Below are 24,406 nucleotides of genomic sequence, written 5' to 3'. Positions count from 1 at the left end.
CCCTTTATGCCTCGGGGACTACCGGTAAACAAGCTTAAGGCTTCTGCGAAAGCAAAGCATCCTGATTAATTACCTATAAATAAAAGCCCTGAGAATTTCCAAGTGTGTCATTGGTATCTAAAAAGAGTGCATTTGAGATGGAAAGATGACAATCATGGTTTGATGGAGGTTATTTGAAACACTTCCTCTCCTTCATGGCCTGTGATGGGGTGTTAAAACCTAATATCTTGTCCTATTGGTCATGGTGGAAAGGAGACAACGAGAGGAACATTTAAAGTGTAATTGAACAGAGTCCATAGTCCTACCTACCTATCTTGGTGTCCTAACACTGTCACTGTCTTTTCACTCTCCTTCCTTATCTCCCTCTCTTTCCTCTGCCCCCCACCCATCTTCCTCCTTTTGTTTTCTACACCCTCTCCTCTCCCATCAGGCCCTGGGGCAGGTGGGCAAGGTGCTGAAGGTGTACGCCGATGGGGACCTGCGCGTGGCCTTCAACGGCCAGACGTGGACCTTTAACCCGGCGTGCCTCTCGGCCCAATCCGTGGAGGTGGACGCCAACCTAATGACGGTGGAGAACCCCAACGTATCCGGAAGTAAGGACGACTGAGACCTCGCAGACAGGAGGAAGGGGGCCTCTTATCCAACAGTCATCCAACGAGTTTTGCTTTTTATCTCTCCTTCCATTTCCTTATCACTTTCCCTGAATTCCCTATGGACCCCCTCCCTCTTCTTCCAGCACTCTTGCTGCATGCTATGCATGCACTACTGACCAAGGGCTGTGACAGTGGCTGTCTGTTGCATATACGGCCCCTCATATCGCTGTTTCTCCTGGTCACTGTCTCCACATGCATGACGAACGGGTTTCATTTGCACGTAATTTGCATGTCTCTGAAATGTCTGTTTTTTTCTCTCTTTCATGCCCCTTCATGTTGGAGGCAAGCTCCTGAGGCCTCATCAGCATATGTGCCTCTACTGCTCCTCATATGTGTATGTGTGGTTCTACTAGTCTTGGGTACTCTGGCTCAATCACCCCTTTTTCTGTGTCCGTCATATACATCATGGTGGAAGAGAGTGGATACGAGAGGCTCGTAATGCTGGGTTAGGGTGCACAGGGACATTTTGACTCATTCCAATGGTTGTGCTTTGACTTGGTAACTCTTGGTAACTGTGTATGCTCTCTGGGTTTAGAGGGGCCTGGAGGGTAGCACAGCACCTACTATGCATGTTCTCCATGCTCTGGAATCCATCACTAACATGTCTCTCTTTCTTCTATTTTTCTTCTTTCTCCTTCCCTTGCTCTTTATTCATCCACATGATCTTTTTTCACTTTCCTTTTCCCCCCTCTTTATCTCTCTCTCCAGACACAGTCATTTCAGTCCTCGAGAAGCTGCTGTCTCAGTCTACAGATCAGGACAACCCCAGCCGGCTGGTCATCGAGGCGGCGCATGGCAGTGCCAACAAAGTCCGAGAGCTTGTGCAGAAATACCCTGACAAGGTGCGTTCACTCCCGGCACCGCAGACTGTATGTCTGTCATCTCTTAATGCGATTGTGTGTGAGACATCTCTTTAATGTGATTGATTGTGTGTGTGACATCTCTCCAGGTGGATATAAAGAACCAGGGCAAGACGGCGCTGCAGGTGGCAGCCCACCAGGGCCACATGGAGGTGGTCCTGGCTCTGCTGCAAGCCAACAGCTCCATTGAAGTGAAGGACGAGGACGGAGACACCGCCCTGCACTACACGGCCTTCGGGTGAGAGGAATACACACACACACACACAAGGTTGCCAGTCTTAAGTACCCTGTATTCACATTGTTAGAAAACAGGTTATGGGGGGTGGTTGGTCTCTGGATTTAATTGGATTTGGGGTGAAAATCACTACACACACAGTCAATCACACAGGGGCATTACTGTTGTCCATAATCCCTCACCATGCCCCCCACAAAATAAGTGATTACAAACATACATTGTTATCAGAATGAGTGAATTAAAACAACACAACAAATATATGAAAATGCATTGAGTAATGAATATTTAAATGAGTACCCTAAATTGATAGGAAAAGGATTGTGGTTAGGTCTATACATTTTGTTGCTCATTGTGTGTGTGTGTGCAGGAACCAGGCGGAGATTGCACGGCTATTGCTGAGCAAAGGGGCCAAGGTGAACCTGCTGAACAACTCCATGTGCACAGCGCTGCACATAGCCGTCAACAAGGGCTTCACCGATGTGGTGCGTGTGCTGTCGGAACACTCAGCCGACATCAACCTACAGGTCAGTACCCACTAATAAGAACTACATTATCTGCGTCAGAAATGCCATCATATTCCTTATTTTAATTCAATACTTTGGTTCATGCTTTCTTCTGTCATGCTCACCGCCCGTACATACAAAACACACATATGCATGCGCAAACACACACACACAAGTCTCTCAAGAAACTAAACCGCATAGACTGCAATGGCAGACATATTTATTTTAACTAGGAACCAAACCGAATGTTTCCGCAGATCCTTTTCTTTTGAAGCATTTTAACACTTTGTTTTTTATATTCTTTGTGCTTTTACTGTGTATTTATTGATGTAATAACTTACTATAGCTTACAAATAACTTACTATTCATTTTTCTGCTCAAGCAATGTGCGTGTTCAGCTGCAGTGGAATGGTTGCTTGAAGTTTGTTTGTATGTTGGGGTGGCAGGTAGGCTAGTGGTTAGAGCGTTGAGCCAGTAACCAAAAGGTTGCTCGATCAAATCCCTGAGCTGACAAGTTAAAAATCTGTTGTTCTGCCCCTGAACAAAGCAGTTAACCCACTGTTCATAGGCTGTCATTGTAAATAAAAATGTGTTCTTAACTGACTTGCCTAGTTCAATAAAGGTTAAATATTATTTTTTATCTTTGTTAATGTGTGTATCTGAGCTGTACTGTAACAGACAATAGCAGCATTGCTATACATGAGTACTCAGAGTAGGCTTGGGCGATATACCGTTTATATCGACGGAATGATTTAAACAAATATTTATATCTATTTTTGGGGTGGGTACCCGAGGGCTGCGGGGGTGCATGCTACTCCACTACTTATACGTTAAGGATAACTATAACAAATCTAAGATGTATTAAATAAATTGTATCCAGCTCCAGCTTTGCATTTGGTTTGCGAACTTGCTAGCCAAGTGGCTAGATATCAAGATCAAGCTTCTTGGTTACAGCAGAGACATTCTAACCTGAGTGCCAGTCTCTTTAGCTAACATTCCATTCCTTGCAACACCTTTTCATTGCCAAAGAAACTGGCCTTTCTGCCATCTTCAAATATGAACATTGTATCATATAGAGATAATAGTGGTGTCTTTTTGTAGACACTAATTTCATGGTTAGTTGGACAAAGCCAATGAATGGCGTTTTTGTAGGGGTTTTCAAGAAATGCCAAAAATAAGGACTGTGGTAAACACAGGCTTAGGAAATATTATATGTTTTGTTCTATGAGATCATTTTCATCAACGTCACTTTTTGTCAATTTTGAATCATTTGAAAAATAAAAATAGCACAAAGGCTACATAATTAATAAAGGCCATGTTAACTGAATGATATTATCTCATAGATCAAAATGTTTAAGATCTCCTAAGCCTGTGTTAACCTCAGACTGATTTTCGGCATTTATCCCAAAACCCTATTCTTTCCTCATACATTTTTTCCCACTTGGATCGCTGAACGAACCAGAGGTAAATCATTTCCGAGTTTTAGGACTGCAAGCTGGCGAGCTCTACTAATGAGCTCGAAGTGAGCAGAGTTGATCCTGATTTGATAATCCTCACAGCTATCTTCCAATCACAACGATTATCCAAATATTGGAACTCTCACTTTTTTCTCTCTCCGCGGAACAGGTTGTTATCCGGTTGCTAAGCAACTGTTTTTTTTGTTTGTCCAGGCGAAGCCTTCCTATCAAAAGTTTCTAGCTCACGTCTAAATTCTCAAACTAAATACATACTGTAATTCCACACATGCAACCTCTTTGCTTTGATTTTAAGCCTCAAAATGCAACAACTTCCCTCGCGAACAGCTTTAATATTGCAGATAGAGTGGCTTCCATCAATGTAATTGTCTGCATAATTTCCATCACCCCATATTTTGTTTTGTAAATGTATTTGCAGTTGAAGTCGGAAGTTTACATACACACAGGTTGGAGTCATGAAAACTCGTTTTTCAACCACTCCACAAATTTCTTGTTAATAACCTCTTGGAACTCCCCATCCCGGATCCGGGATCGTGACTAAAGCCTCAGGCTCATTAGCATAACGCAACGTTAACGATTTCTGAAAATCGCAAATAAAATGAAAATAATGCGTCTGCTCTCAAGCTTAGCCTTTTCTTAACAACACTGTCATCTCAGATTTTCAAAATATGCTTTTGAACCATAGAAATTGACTAATTTGTGTAAGAGTATGCAAAGCTAGCATAGCATTTTGAGTAGCATTTAGCACGCAACATTTTCACAAAAACCAGATAACCAAATAAATAAAATCATTTACCTTTGAAGAGCTTCTGATGTTTTCAATGAGGAGACTCTCAGTTACATACCAAATGCGCAGTTTTTCCTGAAAGCGTCTGTGTGTAGGAGAAATCGTTCCGTTTTCTACATTGCGTCTGGCTACCGAAACGAACCGAAAATTCAGTCACCTACAACGTAAAACTTTTTCCGAATTAACTACATAATATCGACCGAAACATGGCAAACGTTGTTTGGAATCAATCCTCAAGGTGTTTTTTCACATATCTCTTCATTGATATGCAGTTCGTGGAAGCTTGCTTTCCTCTCTGTATCCCATGGAAAAATACTGGCAGCTGCCTTTTGCGCACCAATTTCGGCGCAGGACACCGGGCGGACACCTGGTAAATGTGGTCTCTTATGGTCAATCTTCCAATGATCTGCCTACAAATACGTCACAATGCTGCAGACACCTTGGGGAAACGACAGAAAGGGCAGGCTCATTCCTCTCGCATTCACAGCCATATAAGGAGACAATGGAAAACAGAGCCTCAAAAATCCTGCTCATTTCCTGGATGCCGTCTCATCTTGGTTTTGCCTGAAGCTCACGTTCTAGGGCACGCACAGAAAATATCTTGGTAGTTCTGGACACGTCAGAGTGTTTTCTTTCGAAAGCTATCAATTATATGCATAGTCGAGCATCTTTTTGTGACAAAATATCTTGTTTAAAACGGGAACGTTTTTCATCCAAAAATGAAATAGCGCCCCCAGAGCATCAACAGGTTAACAAACTATAGTTTTGGCAAGTCGGTTAGGACAGCTACTTTGTGCATGAAACAAGTAATTTTTCCAACAATTGTTTACAGACAGATTATTTAACTTATAATGCACTGTATCACAGTTCCAGTGGGTCAGAAGTTTACATACACTAAGTGGACTGTGCCTTTAAACAGCTTGGGAAATTCCAGAAAATGTCATGGCTTTGAGTCAACTGGAGGTGTACCTGTGGATGTATTTCAAGGCCTACCGTCAAACTCTGTGCCTCTGTGCTTGACATCGTGGGAAAATCTAAAGAAATCAGCTAAATTTAGACCTCCCATTAGTCTGGTTCATCCTTTGGAGCAATTTCCAAACGCCTGAAGGTACCACGTTCATCTGTACAAACAATAGTACGCAAGTATAAACACCATGGGACCACGCAGCCTTCACACTGCTCAAGAAGGAGACACATTCTGTCCTCTAGAGATGAACGTACTTTGGTGCGAAAGGTGCAAATCAATACCAGAACAACAGCAAAGGACCTTGTGAAGATGCTGGAGGAAACCGGTACAAAAGTGTCTATATCCACAGTAAAACGAGCTCGATATCGACATAACCTGAAAGGCCACTCAGCAAGGAAGAAGCCACTGCTCCAAAACTACGGTTTGCAACTGCACATAGGGAGAAATGTCCTTCACTAAATTGACAGAATCATGAGGAAGGAAAATTATGTGGATATATTGAAGAAACATCTCAAAACATCAGTCAGGAAGTTAAAGCTTGGTCACAAATGGTTCTTCCAAATGGACAATGACCCCAAGCATACTTCCAAAGTTGTGGCAAAATAGAAAATAGACATTTTGGGGGCAGAACTGAAAAGGCGTGTGCGAGCAAGGAGGCCTACAAACGGGACTCAGTTACACCAGCTCTGTCAGGAGGAATGGGCCAAAATTCAGCCAGCTTATTGTGGGAAGCTTGTGGAAGGCTTCCTGAAACATTTGACACAATTTAAAGGCCATGCTACCAAATACTAATTGAGTGTATTTAAACTTCTGACCCACTGGGAATGTGATGAAATAAATAAAAGATTAAATAAATCATTCTCTCTACTATTATACTGACATTTCACGTTCTTAAAATAAATTGGTGATACTAACTGACCTAGGACAGGGAATTCTTACTAGGCTTAAATGTCATGAATTGTAAAACTGAGTTTAAATGTATTTGGCTAAGGTGTATGTAAACTTCCGACTTCAACTGTATGTACATGTGAAATTTCAGTTTTGTAATTTTTTAAATAAATTCCAACATTTCTAAAAACCTGTTTTTGCTTTGTCATTATGGGCTGTTGTGTGTAGATTGAGGTGGAAAAAATGATTGAATCAATTTTAGAATAAGGCTGTAACCTAACAAAATGTGAAAGTCAAGGTCTGAATACTTTCCGAATGCACTGTGCCTTCGGAAAGTGTTCCGACCCCTTTAACCATTCTTTAACAAATGTTGGTCTTTTAAGGCAGGGCTGACAGACACGTCCCTTTCACCCCCTTTAGATAACAGTTAAATGTTTGTTTCTAATTTTATTCAAGGCTCCACATGTTGTCATGGAAAATATATTTATTTCCAACAACCCATGAGCAACTCCCGCAAATCCATCTCCATATTGAATGTTGAGATTGCCGAAAGGCTAGTCTCTTTGGCAATGACATGGAGTGGAATGTTAGCTAAAAAGACCTGTACTCAGACTAGAGACATTCAATCCCTTCCTGGATCCCTGTTGCCTAAATTGTTTTGTGCCACCCCCCCAAAGAAAAATAGAGCACCATGTGTGCACATCCGGTAATAACTTATTCCCCGGTATGGTATAGAAACTGTATGAAAATCTGGATAAAACCCAACCCTGTAGTTCATTCATGATATAAAAATGTTGCTGTAGAACTATGATCAAATAGAAGGCCTCAAGGTCTCACATCCCTCTCGGACAGCTGTTGGCACAGATTTAGGATCAGCTCTCCCTACCCAAATGCTAACCCTCTCTATTAGGAGCTACAACTATAAACGGACCACAGATCATTTATTACCGGGCTAACTTCTTTCTCCTCCTCTCCTACAAGGACTCGTACGGAGACACACCGCTGCACGACGCCATCGCCAAAGACTTCCGGAACATCATTGAGATCCTGGTTGTGGTGCCCAACATAGACTTCACCCAGCAGAACCACCGCGGCTTCAACCTCCTGCACCACGCAGCCCTCAAAGGCAACAAGCTGTGAGTCCTACACTACTACTGTACACTACACACTACCCCATACACACTACACTATACCATGCAGCCTTCAAAGGAAACAAGCTGTGAGTACTTCACTACTAGGGTTGGGCGGTAACCAGATTTTCATATTGTAGAGCTTCCGAGTGGAGTACCTGTCTAAGGCATTGCATCGCATTCGTGAGGCGTCACTACAGCCTCGGGTTTAATCCATACCCGGCCGTGACCGGGAGACCCATGGGGCAGCGCGCAATTGGCCCAGCGTCGTCCAGGTTAGGGGAGGGTTTGGCCGGCCGGGACTTCCTTGTCTCGTCGTGCTCTAGCGATTCCTTGTGGCTGTTGGGCGCCTGCAAGCTGACCACGGTCGTCAGTTGGACAGTGTTTCCTCCGACACATTGGTGCGGCTAGCTTCCGGGTTAAGAGAGCAGTGTGTCAAGAGGCAGTGTGGCTTGGCAGGGTTGTGTTTCGGAGGACGCATGGCTCCGACATTCGCCTCTCCAGAGTCTGTATGAGAGTTGCAGCGATGAGACGATCGTAACTATTAATTAGATATCACGGAATAAATAATAATAATTAAATGTCATACCGTCTTACTAGGATTTACGGTCTTACCGGCTTAGTACACAAGGGGCGCTAAAAAACACAACCTCAAAAAAGCCCATTTGGCTTCTATTACCAGAATGCTAGCAAAATTAGTACAAGTAATTGCACATTTCCATGGAGCCTGCTAGCTGAATATGCTAACGGGTGCAAACGAAAATTGCAAAGACAGACAATCCAGCTCAAAGTTATACATATATAGGTAGTAGCTACCCGTGATGTACTGGGCCGTACTCACTACCAATGTTTTTTTCATTGTTGTGCAAATTTTACATCTGCTCAGCGCAAACTTGAACATTGTGAAAATTCTGTGAAACTTCCGGGGCACGTTTACTGTAAACACTGAGGCTGTACCTGATTTTAAGTTTTAACAGGTCAAGTAGACTACTGTGGCTATTTGATCATAATGTAGGCCTACCAGAGTGGCCTACCATCAAAAACAATGGAGAAAATTAATCCCATAACATCTAAACATGGAAATAGCTGTTCTATCGTTCAGCCTACAGTGGCGGCCAATGTGTGGTGTTCAATGTAGGCCTACATTCCATGACACTTTTCAAAACAACATGCAGGGCTTGACATTAACATGTTTATCCACTTGTCCTTCAGACAAGGAGGTGAATGAAAATATTGTTGTTTTATGCAAGAAACCACTTTACAAAATAAAATGCATCATTATTCATATACCATTATTACAGAGAATAAGACAAATTATGTTTCCCTCTGTGTATTGTGGAAAACTGCTTTTGGTACTGCCTCCGACCCATATCAAAAGTGTCTGTACTGTCAAAGGTACTGGAGTCCTTAGTTAGTAGGGAGCTAAAGGTCACCTTCCAAGAAAACAACATCTTAAATGGAATGCAATCAGGTTTGATATACATTTTGTATATCAACAACATTGGGGAGTATTGAAACAGTGGATGTTCATTTTTATGCAGATGATACTGTTCTTTATTCAAGTGGTAGTAGTTTATCTTTAGCTTTTGAAAATGCCCAAAGAGCATTTAACTTCATACAACAGAATCTGTATGATTTAAAGCCAATTTTAAATTTGGGTAAAACAAAATTTTCTTTACATAGTTGAATGTGCTGACAACATAATCACACAAAAATTATCAATGGAAATCAAATGTATCAACCCATGGAGGTCTAGATTTGGAGTCACACTCAAAATTAAAGTGGAAAACTACACTACAGGCTGGTCCAACTTTGACGTAATGTCCTTAAAACAAGTCAAAATGAGGCTCAGTGGTGTGTGTGTGTGGCCTCCACGTGCCTGTATGACCTCCCTACAACGCCTGGGCATGCTCCTGATGAGGTGGCGGATGGTCTCCTGAGGGATCTCCTCCCAGAACTGGATTAAAGCATCCGCCAACACCTGGACAGTCTGTGGTGCAATGTGGCGTTGGTGGATGGAGCGAGACATGATGTCCCAGATGTGCTCAATTGGATTCAGGTCTGGGGAACGGGCGGGCCAGTCCTTAGCATCAATGCCTTCCTCTTGCAGGAACTGCTGACACACTCCAGTCACATGAGGTCTAGCATTGTCTTGCATTAGGAGGAACCCAAAGCCAACCGCACCAGCATATGGCCTCACAAGGGGTCTGAGGATCACATCTCGGTACCTAATGGCAGTCAGGCTACCTCTGGCGAACACATGGAGGGCTGTGCGGCCCCCCAAAGAAATGCCACCCCACACCATGACTGACCCGCCGCCAAACCGGTCATGCTGGAGGATGTTGCAGGCAGCAGAAAGTTCTCCACGGCGTCTCCAGACTCTGTCACGTCTGTCACATGTGCTCAGTGTGAACCTGCTTTTCAGCTGTGAAGAGCACAGGGCGCTAGTGGCGAATTTGCCAATCTTGGTGTTCTCTGGCAAATGCCAAACGTCCTGCACGGTGTTGGGCTGTAAGCACAACCCCCACCTGTGGACGTCGGGCCATCATACCACCCTCATGGAGTCTGTTTCTGACCGTTTGAGCAGACACATGCACATTTGTGGCCTGCTGGAGGTAATTTAGCAGGGCTCTGGCAGTGCTCCTCCTGCTCCTCCTTGCACAAAGGTGGGGGTAGCGGTCCTGCTGCTGGGTTGTTGCCCTCCTACGGCCTCCTCCGCATCTCCTGATGTACTGGCCTGTCTCCTGGTAGCGCCTCCATGCTCTGGACACTACGCTGACAGACACAGCAAACCTTCTTGCCACAACTCGCATTGATGTGTCATCCTGGATGAGCTGCACTACCTGAGCCACTTGTGTGGGTTGTAGACTCCGTCTCATACTACCACTAGAGTGATAGCACCGCCAGCATTCAAAAGTGACCAAAACATCAGCCAGGAAGCATAGAAACTGAGAAGTGGTCTGTGGTTATCACCTGCAGAACCACTCCTTTATTGGGGGTGTCTTGCTAATTGCCTATAATTTCCACCTGTTGTCTATTCCATTTGCACAACAGCATGTGAAATTTAATGTCAATCAGTGTTGCTTCCTAAGTGGACAGTTGGATTTCACAGAAGTGTGATTGACTTGGAGTTACATTATGTTGTTTAAGTGTTCCCTTTTATTTTTTTGAGCAGTGTATGTATGTATTTATGTGTATAAATATATGTGTGTATATATACATATACCGTGGGGCAAAAAAGTATTTAGTCAGCCACCAATTGTGCATGTTCTCCCACTTAAAAATATGAGAGAGGCCTGTAATTGTCATCATAGGTACACTTCAACTATGACAGACAAAATGAGAAAAAAAAATCCATAATGAATGTATTTGCAAATTATGGTGGAAAATAAGTATTTGATCAATAACAAAAGTTTATCTCAATACTTTGTTATATACCCTTTGTTGGCAATGACAGAGGTCAAATGTTTTCTGTAAGTCTTCACAAGGTTTTCACACATTGTTGCTGGTATTTTGGCCCATTCCTCCATGCAGATCTCCTCGAGAGCAGTGATGTTTTGGGGCTCTTGCTGGGCAACATGGACTTTCAACTCCCTCCAAAGATTTTCTATGGGTTGAGATCTGGAGACTGGCTAGGCCACTCCAGGACCTTGAAATGCTTCTTACGAAGCCAATCCTTCGTTGCCCGGGCGGTGTGTTTGGGATTATTGTCATGCTGAAAGACCCAGCCACGTTTCATCTTCAATGCCCTTGCTGATGGAAGGAGGTTTTCATTCAAAATCTCACGATACATGGCCCCATTCATTCTTTCCTTTACACGGATCAGTCGTCCTGGTCCCTTTGCAGAAAAACAGCCCCAAAGCATGATGTTTCAACCCCCATGCTTCACAGTAGGTTTGGTGTTCTTTGGATGCAACTCAGCATTCTTTGTCCTCCAAACACAACAAGTTGAGTTTTTACCAAAACGTTCTATTTTGGTTTCATCTGACCATATGACATTCTCCCAATCTTCTTCTGGATCATTCAAATGCTCTCTAGCAAACTTCAGACGGGCCTGGACATGTACTGGCTTAAGCAGGGGGACACGTCTGGCACTGCAGGATTTGAGTCCCTGGCGGCGTAGTGTGTTACTGATGGTAGGCTTTGTTACTTTGGTCCCAGCTCTCTGCAGGTCATTCACTAGGTCCCCCCGTGTGGTTCTGGGATTTTTGCTCACCGTTCCTGTGATCATTTTGACCCCACGGGGTGAGATCTTGCGTGGATCCCCAGATTGAGGGAGATTCAGTGGTCTGGTATGTCTTCCATTTCCTAATAATTGTTCCCACAGTTGATTTCTTCAAACCAAGCTGCTTACCTATTGCAGATTACAATTTTGTTTCTGTTGTCCTTTGACAGCTCTTTGGTCTTGGCCATAGTGGAGTTTGGAGTGTGACTGTTTGAGGTTGTGGACAGGTGTCTTTTATACTGATAACAAGTTCAAACAGGTGCCATTAATACAGGTAATGAGTGGAGGACAGAGGAGCCTCTTAAAGAAGAAGTTACAGGTCTGTGAGAGCCAGAAATCTTGCTTGTTTGTGGGTGACCAAATGCTTATTTTCCACCATAATTTGCAACTAAATTCATTAAAAATCCTACAATGTGATTTTCTGGATTTTTTTTTCTTATTTTGTCTGTCATAGTTGAAGTGTACCTATGATAAAAAAGATGAGAGGCCTGTAATTTTCAAGTGGGAGAACTTGCACAATTGGTGGCTGACTAAATACTTTTTTGCCCCACTATCTGTAGAGTAGTTAACTAGATATTGGGTGATAATTTGTAAATGATCTTGCATCCCCAAATGTATAGAAGGGATAGCTTTGGGAATTTTCTAATCTTTAGGAACAATAGTTTGCATAAATTTGGTGAAGATGTATGTTAGAGCAATGATTAGGTGACCTTTCAGAAAGTTTGGCATTTGCTGTATGATCGATGACATTTACATTTTACATTTAAGACATTTGGCAGACGCTCTTATCCAGAGCGACTTACAAATTGGAGAAACTCCATATTGCAAATGTATGGCCCCTTACTAGACATCCGATCTGCACCGGGCCAGATCTTCCGGGAAGTCATTGAACAAAGTTTCTCGCACATTCGGTTTCCGTTTTATAAAATGTGCAAATTTCGGTAATTTTTCCGGTGTCCCGGTAAATTCCACCACATAGTGTGAATGGAATCTTATTGCAAATGTACAAAACATCACCAATCACGACATGGCCATTTCTCCTAAACGGTAGACTTGGAAGACGAAACTTGGTGAGCATAGGTTTGGACTAATGGGCTGTTAGCTCAGAAACAAAAAATGGCATTGAGGCCATGTTTCTGGGATTAAAGGTCAAAAACAAAAATAGAGCGCTAATTTGACCGCTTCATGTCAAAGTACATGAACCTACGGTTTCAGAAAAAAAAGAAAACCAGACATTTATCTTTCGTAATTTAAGAGAAATCGTATAATGTACAATTGGTGATGCTCAAATGCTGTTTTTTTTCTTCAAAAAGGTTACAGATCCAGTTGCGGAGTGTTCAGACAAACCCGTTAAGGTGGGTTTCTGTGATTTTCTGAAATCACACACACTCATTCAACCCTCTGTAAATCAGTCAGTTCTGTAAAGACTTAACTCAATATTCTGTAAGAGCCGACCCCAAGGATGATATGTATTCACTTTCAGCTTCATGTGTCAACCGGACATGCCTTAAATTGGGGTCATAGGGGCTGTTTCGAAGGGTTAAAAAAGTCAGATGTTTCCAAAACTTCATATGTGTGATTAGGCAACCCTCACGAACTGTAAATCAGTCACTTCTCCCAACAGATGTCAAAGAAAAAAACTTTCACACACACACACACACACACACACACAGCAAGGATGGAGTGACACAGTGCAGGGCTTAAAGACGCACAGAGCCTGCAATGGCATAACCATAATCTCAAGGATGTGCCGAGTTCAACGAGATGCGCCGCTTGACAGTAGCTCGCTTGATCTAAGCGCAGCACCCGTGATAAAAAAGTAGGCCCATAATGAAGCCTGGCCCTAAATTTCAAGTGCTTTTGGGTGACAGCGAGAGAAGCGTTAGGGTTCGAAGCACAATTCGTCAGTTTGTATCAGTTTGGTGTCAGAATAATATCTAGTTGAATGATGGACTATGAAATCATATTGCAAATGGAAAAAACATATGCCTTATGGACAAGTAAAAAAAAAAGACAAAATATGACAAAAGTATGTTCATATAGTTGTTATACATGTATAATTGACAAAAAATCTGAACGGTACAGAAAACACTTATTTAGGGGGGTGATAAGTTGTTTTGATTTTTTTCATATTTTCAAAATTTGACTCTTGGGTCTTGACTTGATGTGCATTTGCAATATGAAAATTTACCGTGGAGCGCGCTCGCCATCTATTGGATTTTTGCTGTGTGACACTTGGCATTTGCCAGTTTTGAATTAAATTGAGTGGTATTGTACATCGTGTATATGTTTCGTACATTGCCAATAAGTTCCCATTCATTTTTTCCATTTCAGGGGGGTATTCCCTTACCTTTGTCAAGATCGCTTTCTGAGTAAAAATGCAAGCCGAGATCTACGGGTCAGATTTTTTTTTAAATATGACTAAAAAACACAAGCCTATGCAACATTTAACCAATTTAAAACAGTTCTGTCGCAATGTGGTTTGTGCAGTAGGCAATACTGTAGGCCCAATAAAGTATCACTCTATATTGGCTATGCTTGAATTGCCCTGCCAATGTTCTTCTCAGACCATTTAGAAATTATAGTTAAAAATGTAGGTATATGATTACACAGGTAATAGATCATTTGTTTTATTACTTGTGAGACACAGCTAAGTGAGCCTTTCTTTTACTGGACTGATGGTCAGTCTAAGGGGAGGGAGGTAGCAGCGGTGAGGCTGCATCTCACCCGACTCGCCGTCCCTTCGCTCTCCCTCCTTCCGCTGAGAAAAGGGGACACAGTCTTTCAGCGCATTGTTACTCAGAGAAAGTTAAATATTCCTCAATATAAAAAAGACACAAGCCACTAATAATAACAATGCAAGTTTATCGGAACACTTTGTTATACTCAATTGCAGCTTCAGTGCTGGTTGTAGCGTGAGTGGCGTTAGGGAGAATTTTATGGCTTATAAAAGTGTTGACAGTGCTCAATAGCAACTTAAACATGAACTTACTCATAAAATCAGAAGCTCTTTGCTATATTCGTTGAGTTTCTCTAGTCATTGTTTTAAAAGTTTTGTAATCTCAGTATCAACTTTGCTCTGCGTTCCAGACTTCTTTTTATAGTCTATGGCTCGAGGAAACTGTGCAGACATGGTGATCTGAGCTATCTGGCCTGTGGGTTCACTGGATTTGCTCTCTGGACCTGCCGGGTAGGCGGAGTTCTACCTTTAGACACATGAAAGGGTTCAAAATGGGAAAATGTGCACCTACTGCCAACAGCACATAACAAATAAAAAAAATAAGAATGCAAGTCTTTTTTTACAGAAATGTTTGATGATGGACTAGGAATGTCTTGGAAATCGACCAGTCGATCGCTATTGACCGGTTAGTGACCATTTTGTTTTAGAGGCTCAATAATCAAGACACGAATTTCACCAAAGTGGCACCAATCTCATCATGAGCTGCTACTGATATCTTTAATTTACCAAGTACCTACACCACCTTCATTACATCAGGTGGATCAAATTGAAGCAGAGAAGGGAAATGTCCCTTAATCCAAGAGATTTTTTGACAGAGGAACCCACATTCACAAAAATGTATTCAATTCACAGGAGATAACATCAGGATCACTATAGGTCTTATTTCCAACAATAAATTGACATGGGATAGCTGTAGAAGCCTTTTTCTTATTCAACAGGTGATTGATGATTTGCAAGTTGACTTTACATTTGTGAAGAGTCTTGGAATTTGCTAATAAAATACACTGCTCAAAAAAATAAAGGGAACACTAAACAACACAATGTCACTCCAAGTCAACCACACTTCTGTGAAATCAAACTGTCCACTTAGGAAGCAACACTGATTGACAATACATTTCACATGCTGTTGTGCAAATGGAATAGACAACATGTGGAAATTATAAGCAATTAGCAAGACACCCCCAATAAAGGAGTGGTTCTGCAGTTTGTGACCACAGACCACTTCTCAGTTCATATGCTTCCTGGCTGATGTTTGGTCACTTTTGAATGCTGGCGGTGCTTTCACTCTAGTGGTAGCATGAGACAGAGTCTATAACCCACACAAGTGGCTCAAGTAGTGCAGCTCATCCAGGATGGAACATCAATGCAAACTGTGGCAAGAAGGTTAGGTGTGTCTGTCAGCGTAGTGTCCAGAGCATGGAGGCGCTACCAGGAGACAGGCCAGTACATCAGGAGACGTGGAGGAGGCCGTAGGAGGGCAACAACCCAGCAGCAGGACCACTACCGCCGCCTTTGTGCAAGGAGGAGCACTGCCAGAGCCCTGCAAAATGACCTCCAGCAGGCCACAAATGTGCATGTGTCTGCTCAAATGGTCAGAAACAGACTCTGAGGGCCCGACGTCCACAGGTGGGGGTTGTGCTTACAGCCCAACACCGTGCAGGACGTTTGGCATTTGCCAGAGAACACCAAGATTGGCAAATTCGCCACTAGCGCCCTGTGCTCTTCACAGCTGAAAGCAGGTTCACACTGAGCACATGTGATAGACGTGACAGAGTCTGGAGACGCCGTGGAGAACGTTCTGCTGCCTGCAACATCCTCCAGCATGACCGGTTTGGCGGTGGGTGGCATTTCTTTGGAGGGCCGCACAGACCTCTATGTGCTCGCCAGAGGTAGCCTGACTGCCATTAGGTACCGAGATGAGATCCTCAGACCCCTTGTGAGACCATATGCTGGTGCGGTTGGCCTGTGTCAGCAGTTCCTGCAAGAGGAAGCCATTGATGCTATGGACTGGCCCGCCCGTTCCCCAGACCTGAATCCAATTGAGCACATCTGGGACATCATGTCTCGCTCCATCCACCAACGCCACGTTGCACCACAGACTGTCCAGGAGTTGGTGGATGCTTTAATCCAGGTCTGGGAGGAGATCCCTCAGGAGACCATCCGCCACCTCATCAGGAGCATGCCCAGGCGTTGTAGGGAGGTCATACAGGCACGTGGAGGCCACACACACCACTGAGCCTCATTTTGACTTGTTTTAAGGACATGACATCAAAGTTGGATAAGCCTGTAGTGTGGTTTTCCACTTTAATTTTGAGTGTGACTCCAAATCCAGACCTCCATGGGTTGTTAAATTTGATTTCCGTTGATAATTTTGGTGTGATTTAATTGTCAGCACATTAAACTATGTAAAGAAAAAAGTATTTAATAAGAATATTTCATTCATTCAGATCTAGGATGTGTTATTTTAGTGTTCCCTTTATTTTTTTTGAGCAGTGTATATAATTTTGGGATATCCAAAGTAGATGGGTAAATTTTGAAATGGGGGGGGGTGAATATGTGAGACACTTCTATACACATTTTTTTTGAGACCGGTTGTTAAACAAGGTTTCCAGAACCCATTTGCTGCTCTCTTACTAAGTCTAACTAAGCAGGGAAATACAGAATTGAAGGATGTGAGAAAAGCCTAGTAAGCAGACTCCACTTTGAGATGATTTATAAACATTTTTCCCATGAAATATCATCAATCAACATTTGAAAGCGCTCAAAATTACTTTTTAAATATTTACTTTTAAATTACTTTTAAATAAATATTTAACACTCCTATCCATTGCCACCTGTTCAGTTCCAGCTGCCAACGAGATGTGGAATTTAGGAAAATGATCCAAAATGTCAGTATTAAGTATACCTGTTTTCAGCCACATTATTCAAATAATTTGTTAATAAAAAGGTGGCAGATGAACTGGTTACTCTTGTGGGCTTGTAGATGAGGGGATGTAGATAGCTGGACTATTCAAATTGTTAATCAACTCCAAGATTGATGCGAGGACATCAATAAAACTACCAATGTCCACTATCGGGTGGCCAATAGACGCATCCAGTAAGCACTGTTTTACCACCAAACAATTTACAGGAGGGAATTTCTATGAAAAGGTCCTCTCTTTACAAAGAATTGAAGACTTTGATAAACAAAAATGGACACATCTGCCGACTCTTGATGTTCTACAGTGGTGAACAACATTACAATGGGACAATTCATAAAGCATTCTTGTCGCTTCAGTTAACCATGTTTCTGAAAGGCCAATAATGGAAAATTCATGGTTGACAGAAGACTAATAATGAACAAGGTGGTCATTATTTTTAGGAAGACTGCAAACATTCAAATGGCATGTAGAGAAGTTTGTCTTGGAATTGCTATACAGGTTGTTAAATTGTTAACATTATTGTCATGTGATAGACTCATCTCTGGTGAATTTCAGGAAATTGGATTAACAGTCATTATATTTAACGTTAGCTTCATTAATATCAAATGGATTAAAGACCAGGTTATCATCCTGCCCTGATGAGAAATACACAGTCCAAATCATCCAAAGTGTGGAAGGGCAACCTAGAAGTGCATGCCTTCAATACAACCATACATTTATGCTCGTGTTGTCAACAGGGGTGCACTTCCTATGGAATGCACCTTGAGTCTACATATGACATTTAGAGCAATGTGTGTTTTTTGACTTTAGGTGAAACACATGAACAAAGTAGTGTGTGTCATCAAATTAATCCATGTGATTAGATCAACGGACTACAGCCAAGTCACCTGCTGTAGGCCTACGAGAGGTAGGGGTGAATGACCAACTGGTGTTACAATGGAGTCATGGCAGCAGATCATTCCTTTTGAGGCATACCTTTTCGGAGAAGTCTTCATTGATGAAGAACTTAGTTCCCTTTATGCACTTGGCTCTCTTAAGAATCTCCTCCTTGTACCAAAACAGTTTCACCACTTAGATCTGGGCTGTACATCTAAAAACAATCTTGCTATTCCTGTGCACCCTCTATCTCAATGGGTCCAGTTTAAGGTGACCTGCCAGGAGTTTCTTAGCCTTGATCTGTGTCATGACAAGTTTGTTTTAATGTCTTCGATTCCATCGATTTAGAATGTTTTGCCTGGATAGGGTTGATTTTTTTTTTCCAGGTAATCTCCTTTGGAAGAGTTTGTCTAGTGTTTGGAATTTTGCGAATACGTCTGGGACGACAGATTTTTAATGTGTCCAGGCTGGTGACATTCGCCCTTTATCTTATCCAACTCCGTAAAGTTCATACTGTGTTTAAAGTCCATTACATCCCTAACAGGATCATCAACCCTTTTGTTGGTAGAATCCATAAACAGTTGCAGGAAGGACTTAGTTATTTTCTTTCTTATTATAGAACACGTTATGTTGGTCGAGGAGATCATGGAGTGTAGTGATTTATACGTACTCGTCTTCCGCATTAAGCTTTTCAGCATTTTTGTTTCTTGTAGACATGCTTAAGGTTGGCTGTAAACTATAGTGAGTTTGCAAATGCATCCCACAACCCCGCCTCCCAAAAACAAGCTCAGCCAGTGAATTGACAACCACACAAGCAACACACACCTGAATCACACACCAGTACGATAAACGGAGAGAAAGCGGAGAACTTGCTCACTGTACGGACCCTGGCTGCACATACACTAAGCTAGTGCGGTGTATTTCAAGCAGTATGCAAGAAAGTAAGCCAAAACACTGGTCAAAGAAGTTGGGGAGAGACATGGCTAGGCTACACCCTAAAATATTCTTTGTCCATCCAGTTTGAGGATGATGAGGAACAAGTAGTTTGTGCTCAAACAGAGTAGTGGTGTTGCATTGAGTAAGTACATACTAGACTGAAGATGCAGCTTTCACTTCAGATGTTCTGAAAGAGCTACAAAACCTGGACCCGTACAAATCAGCTGGGCTCGACCCTCTCTAAAGTTATCCGCCCTCTCTAAAGTTATCCGCCGTCATTGTTGCGACCTGTATGCTCTCGTCGTTGCCAGGCCCACTGGCACCAGGTCATCTAGGTAAAGCTCCGCCTCATCTCAGCTCACTGGTCCCGATAACACCCACCTCTTTGCCCGCCTTTCCTTTCAGTTCTCTGCTGCCAATGACTGGAACGAATTGCAAAAATTGCTGAAGCTGGAAACGTATATATTTTACCACCTTTTTCTCCCCAATTTCATGGTATCCAATTGTTTTTAGTAGCTACTATCTTGTCTCATCGCTACAACTCCCATATGGGCTCGGGAGAGACGAGGGTTGAAAGTCATGCGTCCTCCGATACACAACCTGCATTGCTTCTTAACACAGTGCGCATCTAACCCGGAAGCCAGCCGCACCAATGTGTCGGAGGAAACACTGTGCACCTGGCAACCTTGGTTAGCGTGCACTGCTCCCGGCCCGCCACAGGAGTCACTGGTGCACGATGAGACAAGGATAGGAGACAAGAGGATAAGCCCTCCCTAACCCGGACGACGCTAGGCCAATTGTGCGTCGCCCCACGGACCTCACGGTCGCGGCTGGTTACGACAGAGCCTGGGTGCGAACCCAGGATCTCTGGTGGCACAGCTGGCGCTGCAGTACAGCGCCCTTAACCACTGCGCCACCTGGGAGGCCGAGACTTATATTTCCCCCTCTAACTTTAAGCATCAGCTATCTGAGCAGCTAACCGATCGCTGCAGGTGTACATAGCCCCCCATCTGTAAATAGCCCACCCATCTACCTCATCCCCATATTGTTTTTATTTACTTTTCTGTTCTTTTGCACACCAGTATCACTTCTTACACACCATCATCTGCACATCTATCTCTCCAGTGTTAATTTGCTAAACTGTAATTACTTCGCTACTATGGCCTATTTATTGCCTTACCTCACGCCATTTGCACACACTGTGTATAGACTCTTTTTTTCTATTGTGTTATTGACTGTTTTTTTATTCCATGTGTAACTCCATGTGTTGTTTGTGTCTCACTGCTTTGCTTTATCTTGGCCAGATCGCAGTTGTAAATGAGAACGTGTTCTCAACTAGCTTACCTGGTTAAATAAAGGTGAAATAAAATAAAAATTCTAACATTCAGTCGACCAGTAACTGAATGACTCGATGCCTGTCTGCCTGCTTTATATAGCAGTCCATGGCCACGTGACTCATTGTCTGTACAAGAGAACCATTTTTGTGTACCTAATAAACTGGCCACTGAGTGTGTATATACATATAATGGTGTGTAAAGACAGTATGGACAATATATGAATAGAACAGTTGTGTACAGCAATAATTATATAGGATGAGCCATGACTAGAATACAGTATATACATACACTGATTATACATAACTTTAAAAATGCTTGCTCTTTCCATTACATAGACTGACTAGGTGAATCCAGGTGATGAATGCTATGATCCCTTATTGATGTCCCTTGGTAAATCCACTTCAATCAGTGTAGATTAATGGGAGAAGAGGTTAAAGGAGGATTTTTAAGCCAAGAGACCATTGAGACATGGATTGTGTATGTGTGCCATTCAGAGGGTGAATGTGCAAGACAAAATATCTAAGTGCCTTTGAATGGGGTATGGTAATAGGTGCCAGGTGCACTAGTTTTTGTCAAGAACTGCAACACTGCTGGGGTTTTCGCCCTCAACAATTTCTTGGGGGGAGCAACTCAATATTAGGAAGGTGTTCTTAATGTTTGGTATACTCAGTGTATAAAGTGTATAGAACAGTATGTAAACATTATTCAAGTGACCAGTGTTCAATGACTAGAATACGTTATATACAGTGCCTTCATAAGGTATTCATGCCCCTTGTTCCACATTTTGTTGTTAAAGCTTGAATTGAAAATTGATTAAATACAATCAAATGTATTTATAAAGCCCTTCTTACATCAGCTGATGTCACAAAGTGCTGTATAGAAACCCAGCCTAAAACCCCAAATAATTCAGGTGTTGAAGCACGGTGGCTAGGAAAAACTCCCTAGAAAGGCCAGAACCTAGGAAGAATCCTAGAGTGGAACCAGGCTATGAGGGGTGGCCAGTCCTCTTCTGGCTGTGCCGGGTGAAGATTATAACAGAACTTTGCCAAGATGTTCAAATGTTCATAGATGACCAGCAGGGTCAAAAAATAATAATCACAGCGGTTGTCGAGGGTACAACAGGTCAGCACCTCAGGAGTAAATGTCAGTTGGCTTTTCATAGCCGATCATTGAGTACCGCTCCTGCTATCTCTAGAAGGTTGAAAACAGCAGGTCAGGGTTCCATAGCCACAGGCAGAACAGTTGAAACTGGAGCAGCAGCATGGCCAGGTAGTCCTGAGGCATGGTCCTAGGGGCGAGAGGGAGAGAGACCAAAGCTCAGCACCCACAACACTAGAGGGATTTCTTCAACCACCAACTTACCATCCTGAGACAAGGCCGAGTAAAGCTCACAAAGATCTCCGCCACGGTACAACCCAAGGGGGGGGCGCCAACCCAGACAGGAAGATCACGCACCCCTCCTAGGGATGGCATGGAAGAGCACCAGTAAGCCAATGACTTAACCCCCGTAATAGGGTTAGAGGCAGAGAATCCCAGTGGAGAGAGGGGAACTAGCCAGGCAGAGACTGCAAGGGCGGTTCATTGCTCCAGTGTCTTTCCGTTCACCTTCTCACTCCTGGGCCAGACTACAGTCAATCATAGGACATATTGAAGAGATGAGTATTCAATAAAGACTTAAAGGTTGAGACCGAGTCTGCGTCTCTCACATGGGTAGGCAGACCATTCCATAAAAATTGAGCTCTATAGGAGAAAGCCCTGCCTCCAGCTGTTTGCTTAGAAATTCTAGGGACAGTAAGGAGGCCTGCGTCTTGTGACCGTCTGGTACGTGTAGGTATGTACGGCAGGACCAAATCAGAAAGATAGGAGCAAGCCCATGTAATGCTTTGTAGGTTAGCAGTAAAACCTTGAAATCAGCCCTGCCTTGATGGGAAGCCAGTGCAGAGTGGCTAGCACTGGAGTAATATGATCACATTTTTTGGTTCTTGTCAAGATTCTAGCAGCCGTGTTTAGCACTGAAGTTTATTTAGTGCTTTATCCGGGTAGCCGAAAAGTATGGCATTGCAGTAATCTATCCTAGAAAAGCATGGATACATTTTTCTGCATCATTTTTTGGTCAAAGTTTCTAATTTTTGCAATCTTACGTAGATGGAAGAAAGCTGTCCTTGAAACAGTCTTGATATGTTCGTCAAAAGAGATCAGGGTCCAGAGTAACGCCGAGGTCCTTCACAGTTTTATTTGAGACGACTGTACAACCAAGATTCATTTTCAGATTCAACAAAATATCTATTTTTTTCTTGGGACCTAGAACAAGCATCTCTGTTTTGTCCGAGTTTAAAAGTAGAAAATGTGCAGCCATCCACTTCCTTATGTCTGAAACACAGGCTTCCAGGGAGGGTAATTTGGGGCTTCACCATGTTTCATCGAAATGTACAGCTGTGTGTCATCCACATAGCAGTGAAAGTTAACATTATGTTTCCAAATAAAATGTTATTTGTCACGTGTGCCGATTACAACAGGTGTAGACGTTACAGTGAAATGCTTACTTACAGGCTCTAACCAATAGTGCAAAAAAAGGTATTACGTGAGCAATAGGTAAGTAAAGAAATAAAAAGACAGTGAAAAACAGTAGCGGGGCCATATACAGTAGAGAGGCTACATACAGACACCGGTTAGTCAGGCTGATTGAGGTAGTATGTACATGTAGCTATGGTTAAAGTGACTATGCATATATGATCAACAGAGAGTAGCAGTAGCGTAAAGAGGGGTTGGCGGGTAGTGGTGGCGGGGCACAATGCAGATAGCCAGGTTAGCCAATGTGCGGGAGCACTGGTTGGTCGGGCCAATTGAGGTAGTATGTACATGGATGTATAGTTAGTGACTGTGCATATATGATACAGAGAGTAGCACCAGTGTAAAAGAGGGGCTGGGGGGGCATACAATGCAAATAATCCGGGTAGCCATTTGATTACCTGTTCAAGGGTCTTATGGCCTGGGGGTAGCCTATGTTATACATGACATCACCAAGAGGTCAAATATATAGTGAAAACAATAGTGGTCCTAAAACAGAACCTTAAGGGCCTTGATGATTTTCTTGGCCTTCCTGTGATACACACCGGTTGCTGTAGATGTCCTGGAAGACAGGCAGTGTGCTCCCGGTGATGTATTTAACGGACTGGACCACCCTCTGGAGAGCCCTGCGGTTGCGGAAGGTGCAATTGGCGTACCAGGTGGTGATACAGCCCGACAGGATGCTCTCAATGGTGCATCTGTAGAAGTTTGAAGGTGTATGGGGAGAATGTTGACTCTGCATGAAGAAAGGGAAAAGGGGAAAACAGTCATTCAGGAAGGCTCCAACACAGAATCATAAAAGAAATGGCCAATCTGTTCTGGAAAGTGTCATGTGCAGTGCTTGAATTCAGCATCCTCTCTCGAGTATTCATTTGGTCTGACATCAGCTGCTGCTGCAAATGGAAAGAACATTGAGAATTACAGTATACTGAAGCTCTTTTTACTCATTCATTCATTCATTCATTCATTCATTCGAGTATGGTCTAAGATACTGTATGCATGCATGCAGAAAAATGCCCATGTGTCTGTTTCATTGTGTAGTTTATTTGTCCACAAAGTAGCATCCCTAAAGGGGTTTTGAGTTCTTCCATTCTTCTGCCTCTCCTCTCCGGTGGTTTTGTCGGTATAAATCTGCGTTTGTTTATTTTAGTGAAGGTATTTATTTAGTTTATCTGAGGAAATGGGAAGAGAGGGTCATAGTTCTAAAATGATCCTGGGAAAGCAAAGGGAGAGGCAGGCAGCCCATGAGAGAGAGCCTCCTCTCCTTTCTCTTCTTCACAACTCTTCTTCTGTTTCCCTCTCTTC

General features: G+C 42.9%; 1 protein-coding gene across 5 annotated transcripts in view; it reads left to right on the top strand.

Moving 5' to 3' along the window:
- Window positions 1-24,406, top strand: part of LOC135504325 (E3 ubiquitin-protein ligase MIB2-like) — a 90,061-nt gene that overhangs the window by 52,672 nt on the left and 12,983 nt on the right. For all 5 annotated transcript variants that reach the window (XM_064922780.1, XM_064922781.1, XM_064922779.1 and 2 more), the window contains 5 exons: window positions 431-593; window positions 1,362-1,495; window positions 1,603-1,751; window positions 2,116-2,272; window positions 7,350-7,504. In XM_064922780.1, the coding sequence (XP_064778852.1) occupies window positions 431-593; window positions 1,362-1,495; window positions 1,603-1,751; window positions 2,116-2,272; window positions 7,350-7,504 (758 nt within the window). The remainder of the gene's footprint in view (window positions 1-430; window positions 594-1,361; window positions 1,496-1,602; window positions 1,752-2,115; window positions 2,273-7,349; window positions 7,505-24,406) is intronic.

Source organism: Oncorhynchus masou, chromosome 18 (genome assembly GCF_036934945.1).
Source record: "Oncorhynchus masou masou isolate Uvic2021 chromosome 18, UVic_Omas_1.1, whole genome shotgun sequence".
NCBI classification, from domain to species: Eukaryota; Metazoa; Chordata; class Actinopteri; order Salmoniformes; family Salmonidae; genus Oncorhynchus; species Oncorhynchus masou.
Note: the sequence above shows the minus strand (reverse complement) of the source record. Positions and strands in the feature narration are given on the sequence as shown.